Consider the following 22686-nt stretch of genomic DNA (forward strand, 5'->3'; position numbering starts at 1 on the left):
CAGAATGAAGACCCAATTGCTGAAGCCGTGTTCAATGGGTCCGTCGGGTCCACCGCCGGTCAGGTCGACCATATTCTGATCCTGCTGGGAGGCGAGTGCTTACGCCCGAGCGAAAAGAACGGTAAGCGATTTCTTCTCGCGACGATCTCTCTGCTGGTCACACGAGCCCAGCGCCAGAGCTCGCTTGCAGCGAATCACTACTATTCGGCTGCTCCGGCGCTAGACGGCCTCAAGAAGCAAGGCGTGAGCGTCACCAATGCTCCACGTTGGCTGTGATGGGCTTGCGTGCGGGCGCACGGGCGCATGCTTTGCTTCCGTGAGCGTGCACTCCGATTCGCGTGACGTCACTGCGGTATAAAATTTTGCTGTAGTAACCTTAGCAGTATTTACGGATTAAGTCAGTGAGAAATATTAAGTTATTTCGCATGTTACAACATCTAGTATTCGGACGTTTTTTTTTTAAATATCACGCCCTGCTAAAACAATTTGAGTTAAGTTTAGCGAATGAACAGATGCTGTAGGCAACCAGAGCAGTAAAAAAAAAAAAAAAAGATGGCGACTTGCATTGCAAAGCATGCAAAGTTTTGAGCAGAACGCTTCACCATGACGTGAACGTTACCGAAATTGTGCGGGGGCACCTTTAATGAGCGGTGCGATGTCTTTAACGGCGACCACACGCTGTAAGGTTCGCTTGCTAAACCGTGCCGTGTGGCGTCAGTTAGGGACACGCACTGCGACACTTCGTAGTGGCGCCCGCACCGCCGCTACCTGCCGGTCCTATTTGCATGGCCTGGAACAGGAATGGTTGCGGCAACCTTTCAATCAGTCGTTGCTTCGCGCCTACTCAACCAAACGGGGTTCCGACCGTGTTACGAAGTCCACCATTATACTGCAGGATGGCGTGAGCATCGAAGAACTGCCTGTTCTGATCAAGAAGGCCACCGCGGAGTCGCTCCTCGGCAACGATCAAGCGGCGAGCACCAACTTTGACGACCATCCAAAAGCAACCAGGGAGGGCGCTTCGCCTAAGGTCTCCGCGATAATTCAGAAGTGCACGTCGGTGAAAGACGTTTACGTCGCTTTGAGGAAAGCCGATCCCAAGGACCTGACGCCCGCCATCGGTGTTCAGGCGCTCGACAAGCTCCTGCAGGTTCGAGACGTCGGCCTGGACGTGCGACAGAAGCGCTCCAAGAATGCCGAGCCCGAGGGCGTTTCGCTCGTCATCGGCGAGCTGTGCAACCTCATCACGGCCGCCGGGAGCACCGAGGTCATACTGGACGGTCTGAAGTGCGTCGTGAAGCATCGGTACAGCGAGGAGGACCGCAAGCGCTACGTGGACACTTTCGTGCAGGTAATCCTCGGCCGCATCTGCGACGGCACCATCAAGTTGCCCGATCTCCTCGAAGTCACCCTGTTGTTAGTCGGCTGCGGCAGTCAGTACCTGGGCACGGTGGATCACTTCTGGCAGACCATCGTCGCTCAAGCGGTCGACATGCGGAAGGAAGACGTCCTGAAGCTGTACAGCCTGCTGCCGTACTTCAAGAGCTCGCAGAGCGTCGTGCTTCGCGCCGTGGCCCGCAACACCACGAAGAACGTGCTGTCGTTGGGCCCCGAGGACGTTGCGTACATCATGGGCGTGCTGACGAGGCTCAGGCTGGTGCCGCAGAGCCTGCTGACGAGTCCTGACCAAGTGGCTCAACCTGAACTTGCACGTCGTGCCCGAAAAGGAGTTCGCCGGCATGCTGCGTAGCTTGCAGGACCTTCGCTACCTGGACGCCAACTCGACCAAGGCGGTCGAGCGGTACGTACGCATCAAGGGCTCCGGCAGCCACGAGGAAACCATGGACGCCCTGGCATCCTACTGCCGGGCATTCCGATGGAGGAGTGAACCCGTGTTCAACTCGGCCTCTGACTTCTTTGTGGCGAATCACAAGGTGCGCGCTTTGGGTGCATTCGTTTGCCTGGTGTTCAGAAGTGCTTGATTGGAGCCAGTAGCTATGCAGCATGGGGGCGGAGTGATTGAAGGCGGCAGAGCTCGATTAGAGAGGCTTCAGAATCCATTCAAATTTCGCGTTGTAAAGTAGTGTAATCGTCGGTGAAATTTTTTTGTGCAGCCTGTCGGTGGCAGCAGCAACACAGTTGTGCTAGTGAAACCTGTGAAATATAAAATTTCTAGAAATCCTGTAGACTTAACAGAAAGAGATAACATGTATTTTTTAAAATATCTTTGCCTTGTGCACACACTTTTTCTTCAGGTTACATATGTTTTTATTTTTTTAATAACTCAAGATACTTCGAACTTGAAACAGCACATGTCGACAAGGTACACAGTCTCAATGGATTTTGTCAGAACTTTGCTGTTGCTGATTTTGCCTGCTTTAGTGCCCGTTTTCTTGAAGCAAGTGGTACCCCTTCAGTGTGCTTTCACATTCAGAAAGGAGACTTTCAAAAATAGCATTGGAGAAAAATACTTTTCTGTGACAAGAACTTGTTCTTCATAAGACTTGAAGCATTCGTTAAGCATTTGGAAAGGCACGAATTTATAACCTTCATAGAAAATTTCCGGAGAGCTGGCAGTTATAAGTCTGACTGCCGCTGGCTTTGGTGCACACGAATAAAACAAAGCCTTATGTGGTAAAAGTTGTCACTGGGTTAAGCTTACCCAGCTTTATCGATACTCGCAAACTCATTGTAAAACTACGCTTGGTAGGAAGAAAGATTGATACATTCGTACACACATGGTAGTCAAATAGTTCCCATTTATGGGCCATTATTGTCAAATTTTAACGATGTTGTGGATGTCAGCTTTGTGTTTTTAAGTGTGTAGCAGTGAAGGGGTTCAGCTTGTCGTCCATCCACTGCCTTATGTCACGTGGTCACGCAGTGGTCAATACAGGTCTCAAAACAAGGCTAACGTTGCTCACAACCAGTGCAAAACAACCAGCAAGGTCTAAAATAATATAAACTACAGAAATAACCAAGAATTAATCGCAATAATTTACCTAAAATTGCGAAAAAAAAAACGCTTCTGAAACATTCAGCTGTGACCCGCGCCGCGCAAGAGAGGGTGCCACCACCTTTGCTGTGCACTTCCTCGGGTTTCACGGTAGTAGAGCTGCATTAGGCGCAGGATTTAGAACTACATCAACACCTACATCAATTTCGAACTACATCAACAGCAGGGCCTAACCGTTGTTGTGCTACCTAACATGTGGTGGCTGAGGTTGCAGTACCAATAGTCTTGCATATCTGCCAAATACCATCATGTAATTCTTGCCACATGGCTTTGCTATTAGTATTTTGATGTAATACTATGTTACTGCAAAACCTCGCTGTGACAAAGTTGTATCTGGGACGAAAATACCTTTGCTACCATTTATGTTTATTATTGGCATAAATTTGTTGCATGCTGATATTGGGAAGTGACATTTTAGATTACTTCATATGCCTGTGTTTATAATTGTAATGTTAGGACTGTACTTCAACAACCGGTTAAATAATTGTTTGTGCTAATATGTTGGTTACTCCTGAGCTGGTAAAATTGAATTTGTTATATGTTGTACTGAACTTGTGTCTTTGGACAGGTTAATAATCCACCAAGAGCAATCGGTGATTAATAAGTCTAGTTGTAAGTTAACACCTGTGTTGTATTCACTTGACGTTTACCCTGTATCTTTTTAGGGGCGAAGCTCCTTAAGGCGGCACCCGTTCGTCCCTCGTAGTCGTAGTCGTAGTGCGTAACCAGTCTTACGCTTTGACCTCCAAGATGGTGCCAGTGGGAGATTTTTCCTGTGCGTTGTTGAACAATAAAAAATTCGCAGCGTTAGCTAAAAGCCGAATTCTTCTGTCTCTCATTCCCATTAGCAGCCATTCTTTACCTCCAAGGTAGTGCCTGGTGAGATGTCTCCTGTGCGTGATTAAACAATAAAAATTTTGTTCAAAACGCCGTTGATTGATGAAATAAACCAACGAAAGACGGCAGATGTTTTGTAAAAGCAAAACGAAAGAACGCCAGATGTTTCTAAAGCAAAACGAAAAGACGCCAGCTGCTTAACGAAAGACGCCAGATGTTTTCTAAAGCAATGGTTTTCTAAACAATGAAAATTCACAGCGTACATGTAAAATTAAAGTGAGCCGCAAGTCGTCATAACTCATCGAACCTTTAGTATAAACGCGCCCGATCTCACGTCGGTGATGATGTACTGGGCAGAATTCACGGAAGATTCACGGCTTACCGATGAACCTCCGCAGCTTCGCCCACTCATCATCATTCACTCCGTGGATATGCTGTGATTTTTTTTCTGCACTAAATTGTGTTGCTATTCAAGGTAGAACTGAATTTTGTCATTTCATTGCATGTGAATAGGCAATGTCACTGCCAACGGCTGTGAATGTGGTCCGGGCCCTTGGCTACCTCAACATTGTGCCCAAGAACGCGATGGAGTTCTTTGGCTCCCTGGAATGGCTGCTTCGAGAGAGGTTCAACCAAATCCCCTCCGACAAACTGGTTGACATGCTGGTAGCCTGCTTCTACTTGCAGAGGTATCCGCTCAACTTTGTCAAGAAGGTGTTCAGCCCGCACTTTCTCGACAAGATGAATGGTAAGCGAACGTGCCAGAACTCCGACGCTTAGTTGGCAAGGCTGCAGAAGCTAGGCCATTAGTGAAGCCTCACTCCATGCATTGTAAAGTGCAGTTGCTTTAAAGGGACATGAAAGTGAAACACCAAATCACTTTAAACAGATGCATTATGCCTTCAGAACACTATTGTAACTTTTGGTATCCTGTTTTTATCGTTAGAGGAGAACACGAAAGTCAAAGTTTCGTTCTTGAATTTCAAGCCAAAATCCCAGTGCCCCAACATCAGTGTGATGTCGTGGTTTCAAAGCCCTTTTTTGCATTTTGAGCACATTGGCTCAATAAAATTTCTCGAAACTTGCTATGTCAAGTTACTGGTTCCCTCAGAACACAGCATAATTCCTTTTTACCACTGAAAGAATTGGCATGCCCTAGCAGATGCCATCAAAATCTATGATGCTATGGCAAGCTAATGCGGGAGCATGAAGACATTTTTACTGCCTTGCCAAGGGTCTACTCATGATGAGAGTGGTCCATAGTGCCCTATGTCTTCATTGCCTACGAAACAAGTGCTCCATGTATAGTATCCCATTTACAATCTGTGGATGCAAGGTTGGTGGTTACAGAAACATGTCCCTCTGCTTGTTGGTGGTACATAAACCTGGATCTGGAACACCTTCACTGCAGTAAGTGTGTCACATTTTGGTGACATAAAAGTATGCGGCTTAATGTTACAATTCTTAAAGGCTTAAAGTCACATGACTTGTACTTTTGCATACCTTCATTTCATGTCATGTGTGACTCAGTACTTTTTGGTGATGATTCCAAGCAGTAAGAGTAGTTTCCAGTGCTTCCATAACATTGCCTCCTATTTATGAAATAAAGTATAGGTATTATGTCCTTGTTATAAACAGTGTGTTTAGGTATGAAGCATGCAAGAAATTGGGGTGCTGTGCGCAGTGCCAGTGCAGTTGTCAATTCGGCTCCTAATTTTCAATCTGTTCTTTGTTCGGTCTGGAATGTACATTTACAAAGGAATGTCCTGCTAGTTTTGTATTATGCTTTCTTTCTCATGCATGGTTGCGATCTCTGATGAGGTGTCTGCTGCACATTACTTTACCCCTTTGATTATAATTGATTGATTTGAATCACGGTGGTAGAATAACAGGTGGCCCGACGCACCGCTTCGCCAATGCGCCGCGCGTGTCACGGAGGTGCTCGAGTTGCCGCCGCTTTTCCGCAAGGTGGCAGCAGGGGTACTCTGGGCCGATATCTCCGCTCCGGCGCATTTGAAAGCATGTGGCAAGCGTGTGTCACGAGCATTTAAACTGCTATTTTTACATCTTTAACTTTTGAGAAACAGATCTGCAGTGTATTTATTACACCAGAGAGGCCTTGAACAACACTGAAGAGAGTTGCCGTCGCCTAGAACGGGCGCACCACTAAGGAAAGCATGCAACGCAACCAGCGTTGCAGCGGCGTCTTTTCCTTTCTGCTTGGTCATCTTCGATAAATGCGGAGGCGTCCGTGGGTGCAAGCGTCCGAAGAGCAAGAGCGTCCCTATGCGACGCAACCAGCGTCGCAAAGTCGCAATCAGCCTTCGAGTCATGATCACGGCCAGATCACGGTGGTCGTGATTAGGTGATCCCACGGCTTGAGATCCGCTCTGATGTGTCGCGTTTGTTGTGCTCTGTCAAACCAACGCGCGCGACCGCATCGATGTTTCCACTCACTTTGTAAGCTAGAACCACGGCTGAAACCACGGTGGCTCGATCTGTGCCGCTGATGCGGCGGCGACCATGGGACGAAAATGCTTCGCTCCAAATTTCAAATCTGGCTACAAAATGTGCAAAGAAAAGCTGTGTCTTTTCTCCGCGCCGAAAGACGAAAAGCGACTGCAGTTGTGGAGAAAATCAATTTCACGGAAAGACCGCCAGCTACAGTCCTCCGACATACATACGATAACGTGAAAACCAAATGCATTTTTTTTTACTCTGTACACTCGCCGGTAGAAATTTTCACGCTTTAGAAAAAAAAATACGCGCGCGTCTCTTGCAATCGGCACCCTGTGACAGTCATATCGGGATTACCCGCGCCGATTAGAAAATTTTAAGCTTCATAAAGCCTGACGCTGTTACTTTTGCGGTCAAAGCTGGCAGACAGCCACTACAAGGTAGTAAAAACACAAACAACGTTTTAAAGCCACAAAATTAGCTAAACCGGTTTTTACAGCACAGTGAGAGCTTGCGGTGCTGCATCTTTCGGCCCAAAAACTCATCGCGAACCTAGCGGCGGCCACGAGCAACTTGAGCAGTGCGGCGACGCGCTCGATGGGCCACCTGTTTTATTCTACCACTGTGATTTGAATGTATAAAGCGGTTCATTTTGGTATCATTTTGAAATTCTTAAAGCGTAAAACTTTTTACTTTTAGTGAGTCAACAAAAATTACAATTTCTTTGTGGATTAAGGGAAAATTTATGTTCCTGTAATAGTGGCCATGGCATACATACAAATAAAAATGCTGCTCCTCAGCAATTGCTGAACCAGGTAAACAATATTTCTTAAAGCAAGAGAAGTTGTAGTTGCAATACTAGCAGGAAGGGAGTGTTTTTCATTTAAGCCTTGCCTTTTGTTCCTTTCGTTGCAATACTAGTGAGAATCTGTCAGCTAAAAAAGATGCTAAAAAGCTCTCGAAGAAAACAATTTATGTCAGTTCTATAAAGCACACCTATTGCTACGTATTGGTTGGGGCTGAGGAAGCCTAAAACTAAAGTTATGTATTATATGCTGTTTTAAAAGAGCACTGACATCAAATTTCAAAGTCGAGATGTGCCCTTCATTCGATTGCTCGGTATGCATAGGTCTCCTTGGCCAAATTTGAATGGCGTCCGTCGCGTGGAAGTAATTTTATTTCGAGGGCAAACAGCGTACGAAAGCTCAACAGAAGATTGATCACGCTGCGACATCGACACTAGTGCTACGTAACAAGTGTGATACATTCCGAGCATACCATCCTGAGTGACGATACGCTAGTAACAATGACGTCGACGATCTGAGTGCATTTACTGTGCCGCCGACGCCAGGCGGCGCTCTCACCGGCTCTCACTCCCAGCCAGTGGCTCTCCTCGCTGTCCCGATCCGTGCCTGCGATTCATCGTGTCATATCCACTGATTTGTCGTGTGATCCTCAGCGCTGAGTGCGATCAATCGGAGCGACTACGTGCCAGCATTCTGGGGAACCGCTGCGTAGTACGGACCTGCTCGTCGAGGCGCGGAAAAAGCGGGAAGTGCGTGGCGTTTCATTACACGTATGGTACACGCCAACACGACCACAAGTTATCGAAGTGGAGCAGCCTATAGATAAATATCATCGCTAACAAGTAATGCGCATGTAGCCATTATTAGTGAATGTTAGTTCGTCCATGGACTTCCTACTGCAGCCGTAACCGTGAGAGGCCGGATAGGTGGGGCCATCTGGCGGCGCAGAATTGTTATTGTAGAAACCTATCGTATTCTATTTGTCCGCTGGTGTGCATTCACTATGCCGATATTCCATAGACCCCTTTGCGTATACCGGAATGTTGTGCACGCTAAAATTCTCTGATATATCTAATTGAGACACACCAGCGAGTATGGCCCAAGCGTGCGTCCCCGGGCACCTCCTCGTTGCTGCTTGGAACAGCATCCATTTTTGAATCGCTGTTTTGCAAAGCGTCGAAGCGAAAATGATTCGCGACGTCGTGTATCGCGGTGATTCTAAGTTCCAGAACGCCGTCTTCAACACTAGTCGACACTTTTGACGGCGACGACGGCGATGCTGGTGACAAGGCATGACTGAACGCGCGCGCCTAGCAGACGAAATGTTAGCTGAGCAGTTGATCCTCACGTCACTCCTTTCTGTGGACAAGTGGTAAACTGGGCGCGGTCTGGAATTGACCGCGAGGGAGTGCTGCCAGCGCTAAGAAATGGCGGGCTTGCCGGCCGTTTTGAATCGTGCTAGATACCGGTGATATAAATCAATAAAACAGATAGTTATTCGTCCCTCAGTTGCATTTTCGGTCGTGAATTGCTACTAGGGGGTAGATAACTACTCGTGGATGCAAAAACCTTGACATGCGTAAATTTGATGTCAGTGCTCCTTTAAGAAGTTTATACTAAATTGGAACTTTGTAAAACCTACATAAACCATGTAATCATTTTACATGGAATGTGAACTACCGTTTAATGTGATTGCTGTATCTGGCTGTTACTTGATGCTCAGTTTTCGAGCAAGTTATTTACTGGTGCGCAAGATTTTCTAACCACTTCCAGATTGCTTTTATGTATTAATTCCCGCATAGTTATACTAATCTCAATCACTACTGCTTGTTCATGAATGAGAAGGCACGTTGTATGCCTAAAACTCGTGTGTCGACAATGTATAATTCAGTTAATAAATTATTAATTCAAGCAGATCAATCAGTCAATTTATGTTGGGAATGTGCAGTACTTAGGAAAAAAAATTGTGTTGCTTAAAGCCTTCACTTTTGGCATTCTGTAGGGAGCCTAGAGCAAAGTGAACTGCGTAGGACGCATCAGAAACTCAAGTTCCTAGACTCTGCACTCTCATTGGAATGCAAGCAGTATCACGGCCCTTATTTACCTCGGGACTACTCGTCAAAAAGTGTGAAAAGAGGTAAGTGGTTTTCGTATACTCTTTTCGAGGTAACTCACCGACTCAACTGACGTGTGTTGTGATGCTGCACTTCGTCCATTAAGTTAGGCTAAAGGACATGATTCGTGGTTGGCATGCATACAGTAGTAATAACTACTATACTATTTAAAGAAAGGTAAGGTACTACTATAACCAGGAAATGCTCGATATCTCTTATATATCATGTGCTCAAGTACATTTGAACCTTGTCATAAGAAAACCTCACCTGACACACAAATACATTTGTTACTGCTGTATTCCTTAGAATCACACACACACGCACACTACTTGCTGATTTTGCGAGAGGCCTTTGAGACCAACTTTGTTTTAAGTACTTTACGGATTCTAAAAAGAACTGTCAGAACTTTTCAAGGATAGCAGTAAGTTGCTGACCATGATTTGGCAATGCTTCATCCCACTTCATATCTAGTATGTGGTGCTGTAAACTTTGTCACATTCCTTCATCCGCGGAAATGCGACTGTGGCAGTCGAGAATCGAACCACTGACCTCACATTGAGCAGCAGTACGACGTGACCACCTAGTGAGGGAGGAAACAGCAAATGTCCATGCTAGTATCCCAGCAATTTTGTTCCAGCGAATTTCTGAAACTGAGATATATTATATATTTTTTTTTTCATTGGCTTCAGCTGAGAAAAGCCAATAAGATTGGAATAGAATGAAACAAAAAGAATTATGTATGCTGGCCATACGCAGAACTGTCATATGTATACATATATCTTTTTAATCTAGCATACAAAGAAATCTATGAGCACAGATTAACGTGAGTGGTTGCACACGGTGTGAATTCAGGTATACGTGACCGTTTTCAGATGGGAGGCTACTCCGCCTGATGTGCTCGATGCAAGACGACATGGAACTGATTTTAGGAGGCGAAGGAAACTTCAGCTTCTCGGTGGTGCAGCCTAGGCTGCCTCTCTCCGACATGTACATTATTGGTAAGTAGTTCCCGGATTATTTAGATGCAGGCACACTTGGTTTTCATGGCTTTTTTGGAGTGCACAGATGCTTGTTCACAGCCATCAACTAAGTGCCCTTGGTTTCACTCGTAGTAACTGCTATGCAGCGTTCACGATCTCTCTTTTTACAAATCTCCTCATTTTATAAAAAATGTACCTCATCCTTGTAGGCACCTGTGTTTTCCCCCTATTTTCAATAACATAATTTTTGTGTTTCCTAGCACCTGTAAGTCAGCGCTGTAAGCTCTGTTATGTCTTACAGGTTTGCAATGTTGTATCTTGCAGTTTTACAATCATGTCTTACAATCAGAACGTGCTCCGTATAAAGTAACGTCTTGCACAAATATTCGTCAGCAAATTGAAATTGTCTTTTACAAACAGGGCTTTGTTTAAGTTCATTTTTGTTTGTTTGCTGTGCCTTGTCTTTTAAAGGGACACTAAAGGCAAATAACAATTTATGTCAGAGTGAAAGCCCAATGTATGACAACTTCTAAAACGGCAATATTATCAACAGCAGTGCCCTACTTACCGAGAAATTAAGCTAAATGTATCACATGATGAGCGCCACGGGTGGGACATTTTTGAAGTGATCCCGATGACGTATGGAAGTCGGCCTACAATAAATCACTAGTAATCAAACTAGCAGCAGTAAAAAAAAAGAACCTTCCGAGCATCAAAAGACGTAATAAAATGCTGTTTGTTCGTTTTCCGCTTGATTCATGGAAAAAAGAACCTCCGTGGCGTTGCCATATGGGGAACGGCGCGCGTGGTTCAAAGGTTCCGTTTTCGCCGAACTGCGCCTCGCCCGGCGCCCTGCTTCGCTCACGCGGTCGCGTCTCAGTGGTAGTTTCGGGATCGCGTACTGCCGCGCGTGTTTTGCGCGCTCGTGAAAGTCGCTCTGACCGAAAGTTCGACAAAATGCCGCATGCATGTGATATTGCCGGATGCCCGAATGGTGCACAACGCCAGTGCTGCAGCAAGGAAACCGGTGTGTCTTTTCACTGGGTGCCGCGGAATGAACCCTTACGCTCGATGTGGCTTAGTGTCATGCCATTGCGCCAGTGTGCTGAACAGTCAAAACCTCTGCGTGTGTGCTCGCTGCGGGACTGCGGCAAGCTTCGATGGCCGTTGTTGCTACTGTGGGTCCCGCTACTTCCGCTCTGCTACTACTAGTGTCGGCGGCCGCGCTGTAAAAGCGGGCAACGTTGGGCACGGCAGCAGTGACGTATGAAAGTCGTATTTTCAGGCGGGAGATTTGAAACGCGCTAACGCGATGCGGACCACTAAAAACGTGATTTTATTTCAAAATAAGCACTTTCTTGGGATAAAAGTAGCACTACGAGGTTTCTGGACCGCTATTTCAACAATCAACGTCGACTTAATATTTGCCTTTAGTGTCCCTTTAACACGGCGCTTGTTAGAGTGATTAATGAACGTGAACTTCTTTTTTGCCAGATTATGTTGTGCAACTGAACAAGCAAGGAAAGCCAATTCCTGCAGATGCTGTGAGCGGGGTAGATAAACGGTAAGCAGGAACTTCATTATTTCAATAGCTCACTTGCAGAATTTTCAGCTGTCCCCTCCAGTAACATGTCTACTGACAGAAATGAAATAACTGCTATTATTACTGCATCATTAACACACTATGCAGTTTAATTCTAACTAGTAATTAGTCGCTCTTTCTTTGGTATGTATGAGACCTGCCCGGCATGGCAGGCTGGAACAGTGTGATTAGCAAATACTAAAGATTTCTGGTTTGGAATGCAGCTCATTTTAGAGGCACTTATGATAACAGCTCACTAGTTTTATTCTTTTAAGCCCTCATTATAATGAAGTTTTCATTTCACGACAGCAAAAAGATTTTTTTAGCTAAACTGGGCAGCCATAGCAGATTGCTATCAGCATTCTGCTAAGCCTGTTAATTGATGATGCATCTAGCTTATGCTGATCTCTCCGCCTCTCCTCAATTTAACTTTCTCTTTCACTCTCAAAACCGCTGGGGACGGTCACACAGTGTTGCAGTTACTCAAAAAACTACATTTTTAACCTTTGGCTGCTAATCTACATTTTCATTCAAATGACTTCGGAGCACTTCGGCGTTCCTTGCTTTAATGCGAAAATAATTTGTGTTTTAGCTCGTACCAGCATAATAAAAAGTGCGCTATTATTAACACCAAAATTGGCGTATACGGCAGTTTTTTGTTGCTTTAGTCTATGAGCCACTGCGGACATGTGAGCTCCACCGTTCTTGGTCGTTGCCCTTTCATTCGCCAAACTAGCCTCAGCGGTGACGCACCCATTGTGCCCTTCTCACTCTTGTCTGACAAAGAGCCGGCGCTGCACAAAGAAACAGTAAACCCCCTTCGAACCACACTGAATGGCAGTCCCCCAAATAATGGAGAGATAAACTCTGTATTTTGTCACCTATGAGTCAGTGGACATAAAAGCCCATGTTGACATGCACTTGTGCTATGCAATTGCAAGGCAATCATCAGGCCGCCTAATGAAGTCCAGTGGCTCATCCTGAACATCGTGGTTTGGACACCTCCAGTTTTTCTTGATGTAGGCCCCCTTTGTGTAATGCCTTTGGGCCTTTAAGGTGCAATAAATGAAATGAAATGGTTGCATCATGCAGTATTCAGAAGGTTAATATAGTTAGCAGGAGGCTGCTCAGCTGTACTTAAAGGGGTGGTGCCACCAAATTTGTGGCTTGCACGTTCTTTGCTGTAAGCGTTTCCTATAGCTCCAGGAAGCATGATGCACGCAGCAAGATTCATGTATTCTCGCTAAATAATTTAATATCGCCTTTTGATGTGGACAACTTTCGGTTTCGGTTTCTGGGCGCCGAGGTTGGGTAGTGACGTAGAAGTGTAGGAGGCGTGGTCACGTCACCACACAATGCTGTGACGGACTTGGCCAGGAAGCGATTGAAACTCGGCGAGTGATGTAGCAACCGATGCTTTGCCGATACTATAGTGAATTAGAATATATTCTAGTTCACTACAGCCGATACGTACGTTGCGGAAGTGGCGGAGGTCCGGAGGTCACTCGCGTCACTACAGCAGATCTGGTGTGACGTCACTACAACTTTCGTTGCCTTTCCGATACAGCTACGTCAGAGTTGGCACGCTAGCGATGGGTCTCAATCAGGAGAATGGGCATTTAGGTACACTTTGGAAGTGAATATATATTCTAAACGTTTGCTGTGTCCGACCCTTCGTGTGGAGTGTCCTTGCATACAGAGGAAACCCACAACAGGCTTGTTATAGACTCGAAATTTGATGGCACCACCCCTTTAAGGGGGACACTGGTCTTCATTTTTTTTTTAAATTTTTCATCGATTTTGATTAAACTTGCTGAATTTATGTATATTTGTGTGCCAATTTTAAATATGCAATTACTTTTCTAGTTCAATATGTTGTTTTTAAAATATATGTCATTCCAGGTGCCTTTTTGAGAGCAAGTTTTTTTTTCTAAACTGAGAGAGTTACATACTAAATCAGCACGTCACAATAATCTGGAGTGAGAAATGTATGCAGTAGAACAAAAAAGGATGTTCCAAGCCCATTTGAACAAAAGTTATTGTATGATGAGCATTCACGAGTGAGTCGATGTCAAGCTGAGATTTGGATTTGGCTCATTAATCTTGAATGATGGGCTTAGAATATCCATCCTTGTTATATATATATATATATATATATATAGGAAAGCAGATGATTTTTCAAGGGCTCGTTTATCTTTGTTAGACACAATATTAATGAGAACTAACAGACAATAACGCCAAGGAAAGTACAGGGGGTGTTAACTGTAGTATTTAGAATATGAATGTGAAGAAAGTAAAGTGGACGAAAAGATGACTTGCCGCCGGCAGGGACCGAACCTGCGACCTTCGAATAACGCGTCCGATGCTCTACCACTGAGCTACGGTGGCGGTCATCCTCCCGTCCACTTTCTGGGGTATAAATGTTGATTTAAACCTAGGAGTGTTAGTCAGCGCCAATCGCAGCCATGGCGGCGAGTGTGGAACACTCTTTTTTTGCCTGTTGGCGTCACGTAGCACGTGATCTTTTTACGAGCTGGCAGCTGACCAATAATCCCTCGCATACTACCTGAAGGCATTAAGTCTGCCAGGACGAGACCCTCGCTATGAATGAAGGAAAGCAGATGATTTTTCAAGGGCTCGTTTATCTTTGTTAGACACAATATTAATGAGAACTAACAGACAATAACGCCAAGGAAAGTACAGGGGGTGTTAACTGTAGTATTTAGAATATGAATGTGAAGAAAGTAAAGTGGACGAAAAGATGACTTGCCGCCGGCAGGGACCGAACCTGCGACCTTCGAATAACGCGTCCGATGCTCTACCACTGAGCTACGGCGGCGGTCATCCTCCCGTCCACTTTCTGGGGTATAAATGTTGATTTAAACCTAGGAGTGTTAGTCAGCGCCAATCGCAGCCATGGCGGCGAGTGTGGAACACTCTTTTTTTGCCTGTTGGCGTCACGTAGCACGTGATCTTTTTACGAGCTGGCAGCTGACCAATAATCCCTCGCATACTACCTGAAGGCATTAAGTCTGCCAGGACGAGACCCTCGCTATGAATGAAGGAAAGCAGATGATTTTTCAAGGGCTCGTTTATCTTTGTTAGACACAATATTAATGAGAACTAACAGACAATAACGCCAAGGAAAGTACAGGGGGTGTTAACTGTAGTATTTAGAATATGAATGTGAAGAAAGTAAAGTGGACGAAAAGATGACTTGCCGCCGGCAGGGACCGAACCTGCGACCTTCGAATAACGCGTCCGATGCTCTACCACTGAGCTACGGCGGCGGTCATCCTCCCGTCCACTTTCTGGGGTATAAATGTTGATTTAAACCTAGGAGTGTTAGTCAGCGCCAATCGCAGCCATGGCGGCGAGTGTGGAACACTCTTTTTTTGCCTGTTGGCGTCACGTAGCACGTGATCTTTTTACGAGCTGGCAGCTGACCAATAATCCCTCGCATACTACCTGAAGGCATTAAGTCTGCCAGGACGAGACCCTCGCTATGAATGAAGGAAAGCAGATGATTTTTCAAGGGCTCGTTTATCTTTGTTAGACACAATATTAATGAGAACTAACAGACAATAACGCCAAGGAAAGTACAGGGGGTGTTAACAGTAGTATTTAGAATATGAATGTGAAGAAATTAAAGTGGACGAAAAGATGACTTGCCGCCGGCAGGGACCGAACCTGCGACCTCCGAATAACGCGTCCGATGCTCTACCACTGAGCTACGGCGGCGGTCATCCTCCCGTCCACTTTCTGGGGTATAAATGTTGATTTAAACCTAGGAGTGTTAGTCAGCGCCAATCGCAGCCATGGCGGCGAGTGTGGAACACTCTTTTTTTGCCTGTTGGCGTCACGTAGCACGTGATCTTTTTACGAGCTGGCAGCTGACCAATAATCCCTCGCATACTACCTGAAGGCATTAAGTCTGCCAGGACGAGACCCTCGCTATGAATGAAGGAAAGCAGATGATTTTTCAAGGGCTCGTTTATCTTTGTTAGACACAATATTAATGAGAACTAACAGACAATAACGCCAAGGAAAGTACAGGGGGTGTTAACTGTAGTATTTAGAATATGAATGTGAAGAAAGTAAAGTGGACGAAAAGATGACTTGCCGCCGGCAGGGACCGAACCTGCGACCTTCGAATAACGCGTCCGATGCTCTACCACTGAGCTACGGCGGCGGTCATCCTCCCGTCCACTTTCTGGGGTATAAATGTTGATTTAAACCTAGGAGTGTTAGTCAGCGCCAATCGCAGCCATGGCGGCGAGTGTGGAACACTCTTTTTTTGCCTGTTGGCGTCACGTAGCACGTGATCTTTTTACGAGCTGGCAGCTGACCAATAATCCCTCGCATACTACCTGAAGGCATTAAGTCTGCCAGGACGAGACCCTCGCTATGAATGAAGGAAAGCAGATGATTTTTCAAGGGCTCGTTTATCTTTGTTAGACACAATATTAATGAGAACTAACAGACAATAACGCCAAGGAAAGTACAGGGGGTGTTAACTGTAGTATTTAGAATATGAATGTGAAGAAAGTAAAGTGGACGAAAAGATGACTTGCCGCCGGCAGGGACCGAACCTGCGACCTTCGAATAACGCGTCCGATGCTCTACCACTGAGCTACGGCGGCGGTCATCCTCCCGTCCACTTTCTGGGGTATAAATGTTGATTTAAACCTAGGAGTGTTAGTCAGCGCCAATCGCAGCCATGGCGGCGAGTGTGGAACACTCTTTTTTTGCCTGTTGGCGTCACGTAGCACGTGATCTTTTTACGAGCTGGCAGCTGACCAATAATCCCTCGCATACTACCTGAAGGCATTAAGTCTGCCAGGACGAGACCCTCGCTATGAATGAAGGAAAGCAGATGATTTTTCAAGGGCTCGTTTATCTTTGTTAGACACAATATTAATGAGAACTAACAGACAATAACGCCAAGGAAAGTACAGGGGGTGTTAACTGTAGTATTTAGAATATGAATGTGAAGAAAGTAAAGTGGACGAAAAGATGACTTGCCGCCGGCAGGGACCGAACCTGCGACCTTCGAATAACGCGTCCGATGCTCTACCACTGAGCTACGGCGGCGGTCATCCTCCCGTCCACTTTCTGGGGTATAAATGTTGATTTAAACCTAGGAGTGTTAGTCAGCGCCAATCGCAGCCATGGCGGCGAGTGTGGAACACTCTTTTTTTGCCTGTTGGCGTCACGTAGCACGTGATCTTTTTACGAGCTGGCAGCTGACCAATAATCCCTCGCATACTACCTGAAGGCATTAAGTCTGCCAGGACGAGACCCTCGCTATGAATGAAGGAAAGCAGATGATTTTTCAAGGGCTCGTTTATCTTTGTTAGACACAATATTAATGAGAACTAACAGACAATAACGCCAAGGAAAGTACAGGGGGTGTTAACTGTAGTATTTAGAATATGAATGTGAAGAAAGTAAAGTGGACGAAAAGATGACTTGCCGCCGGCAGGGACCGAACCTGCGACCTTCGAATAACGCGTCCGATGCTCTACCACTGAGCTACGGCGGCGGTCATCCTCCCGTCCACTTTCTGGGGTATAAATGTTGATTTAAACCTAGGAGTGTTAGTCAGCGCCAATCGCAGCCATGGCGGCGAGTGTGGAACACTCTTTTTTTGCCTGTTGGCGTCACGTAGCACGTGATCTTTTTACGAGCTGGCAGCTGACCAATAATCCCTCGCATACTACCTGAAGGCATTAAGTCTGCCAGGACGAGACCCTCGCTATGAATGAAGGAAAGCAGATGATTTTTCAAGGGCTCGTTTATCTTTGTTAGACACAATATTAATGAGAACTAACAGACAATAACGCCAAGGAAAGTACAGGGGGTGTTAACTGTAGTATTTAGAATATGAATGTGAAGAAAGTAAAGTGGACGAAAAGATGACTTGCCGCCGGCAGGGACCGAACCTGCGACCTTCGAATAACGCGTCCGATGCTCTACCACTGAGCTACGGCGGCGGTCATCCTCCCGTCCACTTTCTGGGGTATAAATGTTGATTTAAACCTAGGAGTGTTAGTCAGCGCCAATCGCAGCCATGGCGGCGAGTGTGGAACACTCTTTTTTTGCCTGTTGGCGTCACGTAGCACGTGATCTTTTTACGAGCTGGCAGCTGACCAATAATCCCTCGCATACTACCTGAAGGCATTAAGTCTGCCAGGACGAGACCCTCGCTATGAATGAAGGAAAGCAGATGATTTTTCAAGGGCTCGTTTATCTTTGTTAGACACAATATTAATGAGAACTAACAGACAATAACGCCAAGGAAAGTACAGGGGGTGTTAACTGTAGTATTTAGAATATGAATGTGAAGAAAGTAAAGTGGACGAAAAGATGACTTGCCGCCGGCAGGGACCGAACCTGCGACCTTCGAATAACGCGTCCGATGCTCTACCACTGAGCTACGGCGGCGGTCATCCTCCCGTCCACTTTCTGGGGTATAAATGTTGATTTAAACCTAGGAGTGTTAGTCAGCGCCAATCGCAGCCATGGCGGCGAGTGTGGAACACTCTTTTTTTGCCTGTTGGCGTCACGTAGCACGTGATCTTTTTACGAGCTGGCAGCTGACCAATAATCCCTCGCATACTACCTGAAGGCATTAAGTCTGCCAGGACGAGACCCTCGCTATGAATGAAGGAAAGCAGATGATTTTTCAAGGGCTCGTTTATCTTTGTTAGACACAATATTAATGAGAACTAACAGACAATAACGCCAAGGAAAGTACAGGGGGTGTTAACTGTAGTATTTAGAATATGAATGTGAAGAAAGTAAAGTGGACGAAAAGATGACTTGCCGCCGGCAGGGACCGAACCTGCGACCTTCGAATAACGCGTCCGATGCTCTACCACTGAGCTACGGCGGCGGTCATCCTCCCGTCCACTTTCTGGGGTATAAATGTTGATTTAAACCTAGGAGTGTTAGTCAGCGCCAATCGCAGCCATGGCGGCGAGTGTGGAACACTCTTTTTTTGCCTGTTGGCGTCACGTAGCACGTGATCTTTTTACGAGCTGGCAGCTGACCAATAATCCCTCGCATACTACCTGAAGGCATTAAGTCTGCCAGGACGAGACCCTCGCTATGAATGAAGGAAAGCAGATGATTTTTCAAGGGCTCGTTTATCTTTGTTAGACACAATATTAATGAGAACTAACAGACAATAACGCCAAGGAAAGTACAGGGGGTGTTAACTGTAGTATTTAGAATATGAATGTGAAGAAAGTAAAGTGGACGAAAAGATGACTTGCCGCCGGCAGGGACCGAACCTGCGACCTTCGAATAACGCGTCCGATGCTCTACCACTGAGCTACGGCGGCGGTCATCCTCCCGTCCACTTTCTGGGGTATAAATGTTGATTTAAACCTAGGAGTGTTAGTCAGCGCCAATCGCAGCCATGGCGGCGAGTGTGGAACACTCTTTTTTTGCCTGTTGGCGTCACGTAGCACGTGATCTTTTTACGAGCTGGCAGCTGACCAATAATCCCTCGCATACTACCTGAAGGCATTAAGTCTGCCAGGACGAGACCCTCGCTATGAATGAAGGAAAGCAGATGATTTTTCAAGGGCTCGTTTATCTTTGTTAGACACAATATTAATGAGAACTAACAGACAATAACGCCAAGGAAAGTACAGGGGGTGTTAACATGTAGTATTTAGAATATGAATGTGAAGAAAGTAAAGTGGACGAAAAGATGACTTGCCGCCGGCAGGGACCGAACCTGCGACCTTCGAATAACGCGTCCGATGCTCTACCACTGAGCTACGGCGGCGGTCATCCTCCCGTCCACTTTCTGGGGTATAAATGTTGATTTAAACCTAGGAGTGTTAGTCAGCGCCAATCGCAGCCATGGCGGCGAGTGTGGAACACTCTTTTTTTGCCTGTTGGCGTCACGTAGCACGTGATCTTTTTACGAGCTGGCAGCTGACCAATAATCCCTCGCATACTACCTGAAGGCATTAAGTCTGCCAGGACGAGACCCTCGCTATGAATGAAGGAAAGCAGATGATTTTTCAAGGGCTCGTTTATCTTTGTTAGACACAATATTAATGAGAACTAACAGACAATAACGCCAAGGAAAGTACAGGGGGTGTTAACTGTAGTATTTAGAATATGAATGTGAAGAAAGTAAAGTGGACGAAAAGATGACTTGCCGCCGGCAGGGACCGAACCTGCGACCTTCGAATAACGCGTCCGATGCTCTACCACTGAGCTACGGCGGCGGTCATCCTCCCGTCCACTTTCTGGGGTATAAATGTTGATTTAAACCTAGGAGTGTTAGTCAGCGCCAATCGCAGCCATGGCGGCGAGTGTGGAACACTCTTTTTTTGCCTGTTGGCGTCACGTAGCACGTGATCTTTTTACGAGCTGGCAGCTGACCAATAATCCCTCGCATACTACCTGAAGGCATTAAGTCTGCCAGGACGAGACCCTCGCTATGAATGAAGGAAAGCAGATGATTTTTCAAGGGCTCGTTTATCTTTGTTAGACACAATATTAATGAGAACTAACAGACAATAACGCCAAGGAAAGTACAGGGGGTGTTAACAGTAGTATTTAGAATATGAATGTGAAGAAAGTAAAGTGGACGAAAAGATGACTTGCCGCCGGCAGGGACCGAACCTGCGACCTTCGAATAACGCGTCCGATGCTCTACCACTGAGCTACGGCGGCGGTCATCCTCCCGTCCACTTTCTGGGGTATAAATGTTGATTTAAACCTAGGAGTGTTAGTCAGCGCCAATCGCAGCCATGGCGGCGAGTGTGGAACACTCTTTTTTTGCCTGTTGGCGTCACGTAGCACGTGATCTTTTTACGAGCTGGCAGCTGACCAATAATCCCTCGCATACTACCTGAAGGCTATTAAGTCTGCCAGGACGAGACCCTCGCTATGAATGAAGGAAAGCAGATGATTTTTCAAGGGCTCGTTTATCTTTGTTAGACACAATATTAATGAGAACTAACAGACAATAACGCCAAGGAAAGTACAGGGGGTGTTAACTGTAGTATTTAGAATATGAATGTGAAGAAAGGGCTCGTTTATCTTTGTTAGACACAATATTAATGAGAACTAACAGACAATAATGCCAAGGAAAGTACAGGGGGTGTTAACTGTAGTATTTAGAATATGAATGTGAAGAAAGTAACTTTCTTCACATTCATATTCTAAATACTACAGTTAACACCCCCTGTACTTTCCTTGGCGTTATTGTCTGTTAGTTCTCATTAATATTGTGTCTAACAAAGATAAACGAGCCCTTGAAAAATCATCTGCTTTCCTTCATTCATAGCGAGGGTCTCGTCCTGGCAGACTTAATGCCTTCAGGTAGTATGCGAGGGATTATTGGTCAGCTGCCAGCTCGTAAAAAGATCACGTGCTACGTGACGCGAACAGGCAAAAAAAGAGTGTTCCACACTCGCCGCCATGGCTGCGATTGGGGCTGACTAACACTCCTAGGTTTAAATCAACATTTATACCCCAGAAGTGGACGGGAGGATGACCGCCGTCCGTAGCTCAGTGGTAGAGCATCGGACGCGTTATTCGAAGGTCGCAGGTTCGGTCCCTGCCGGCGGCAAGTCATCTTTTCGTCCACTTTACTTTCTTCACATTCATATTCTAAATACTACAGTTAACACCCCCTGTACTTTCCTTGGCGTTATTGTCTGTTAGTTCTCATTAATATTGTGTCTAACAAAGATAAACGAGCCCTTGAAAAATCATCTGCTTTCCTTCATTCATAGCAAGGGTCTCGTCCTGGCAGACTTAATGCCTTCAGGTAGTATGCGAGGGATTATTGGTCAGCTGCCAGCTCGTAAAAAGATCACGTGCTACGTGACGCCAACAGGCAAAAAAAGAGTGTTCGACACTCGCCGCCATGGCTGCGATTGGCGCTGACTAACACTCCTAGGTTTAAATCAACATTTATACCCCAGAAAGTGGACGGGAGGATGACCGCCGCCGTAGCTCAGTGGTAGAGCATCGGACGCGTTATTCGAAGGTCGCAGGTTCGGTCCCTGCCGGCGGCAAGTCATCCTTTCGTCCACTTTACTTTCTTCACATTCATATTCTAAATACTACAGTTAACACCCCCTGTACTTTCCTTGGCGTTATTGTCTGTTAGTTCTCATATATATATATATATATATATTTTAGCTACATACTGTACTAGAAAAATAATTGCTTATTTCAAAATCAGCACACAAATATACATAAACTCAGCAAGTTTGATCAAAATTATTGAAGAATAAAGAAGAAAGCATTCTTAGTGCCATGTTCCCCCTTTACGAATGGAAAATATACTTCGTTTTTTGTAAACAGCACAGAATGAAGCACAAGATTAATGGAAGAAAGAAAAATTGTGGAGAACAGTCACACTATTTCTAGTCTCATCGCCTACATGACTGGGGCAGAAAGGGCTGTTGCTGTTGAAGCAGAGTGATAGAAGCTCAAAGTTGTACTGCTTGAAAACAATACATACTTTTGAGCAACTGTTCAATGCCTGAGAATGCCTACCATTGTCGGGGTGCAAATGTCGTGTTAATAATGGATGCGTGCTTTCTGCCAACCAGGTTAGCTGTGATCATCTCCCTCCCAGAGCACTACAGCATGGACAGCCTGCATGCAATGGGACACCATGCGACCCGAATGCGGCTTCTCCGAGCGCTAGGATACAGCGTCATCGAGCTCAAGTATGAAGATGTTCTGAAGACTAGGCCGGCATCTAAGGAAAGGTTGAATTACCTGAGTACAAAGATTCTAACCCCATCCTGACCATCGCATAAGTTGAAACCACGCTCACTCCTGTACAGATAGAATAAATTATTTAAGTTTTATTTTTGCGCTCACTTTGTCTCATCACTTTGCA

The 22686-nt window shown here is 45.7% G+C and overlaps 1 protein-coding gene across 1 annotated transcript; it reads left to right on the forward strand.

The window, feature by feature from the left end:
• The first annotated feature begins 544 nt into the window (after nt 1-544).
• Nucleotides 545-22650, forward strand: LOC119394335 (FAST kinase domain-containing protein 3, mitochondrial-like). The gene is given in 7 exon segments (XM_037661630.2): nt 545-1678; nt 1680-1934; nt 4367-4601; nt 9119-9253; nt 10103-10228; nt 11705-11774; nt 22391-22650. Coding segments are annotated over 7 exon segments (2058 nt in total). The 5' UTR covers nt 545-643; the 3' UTR covers nt 22593-22650.
• The last annotated feature ends 36 nt before the right edge of the window (nt 22651-22686 follow it).

Source organism: Rhipicephalus sanguineus, chromosome 5 (assembly GCF_013339695.2).
Source record: "Rhipicephalus sanguineus isolate Rsan-2018 chromosome 5, BIME_Rsan_1.4, whole genome shotgun sequence".
Taxonomy (NCBI): domain Eukaryota; kingdom Metazoa; phylum Arthropoda; class Arachnida; order Ixodida; family Ixodidae; genus Rhipicephalus; species Rhipicephalus sanguineus.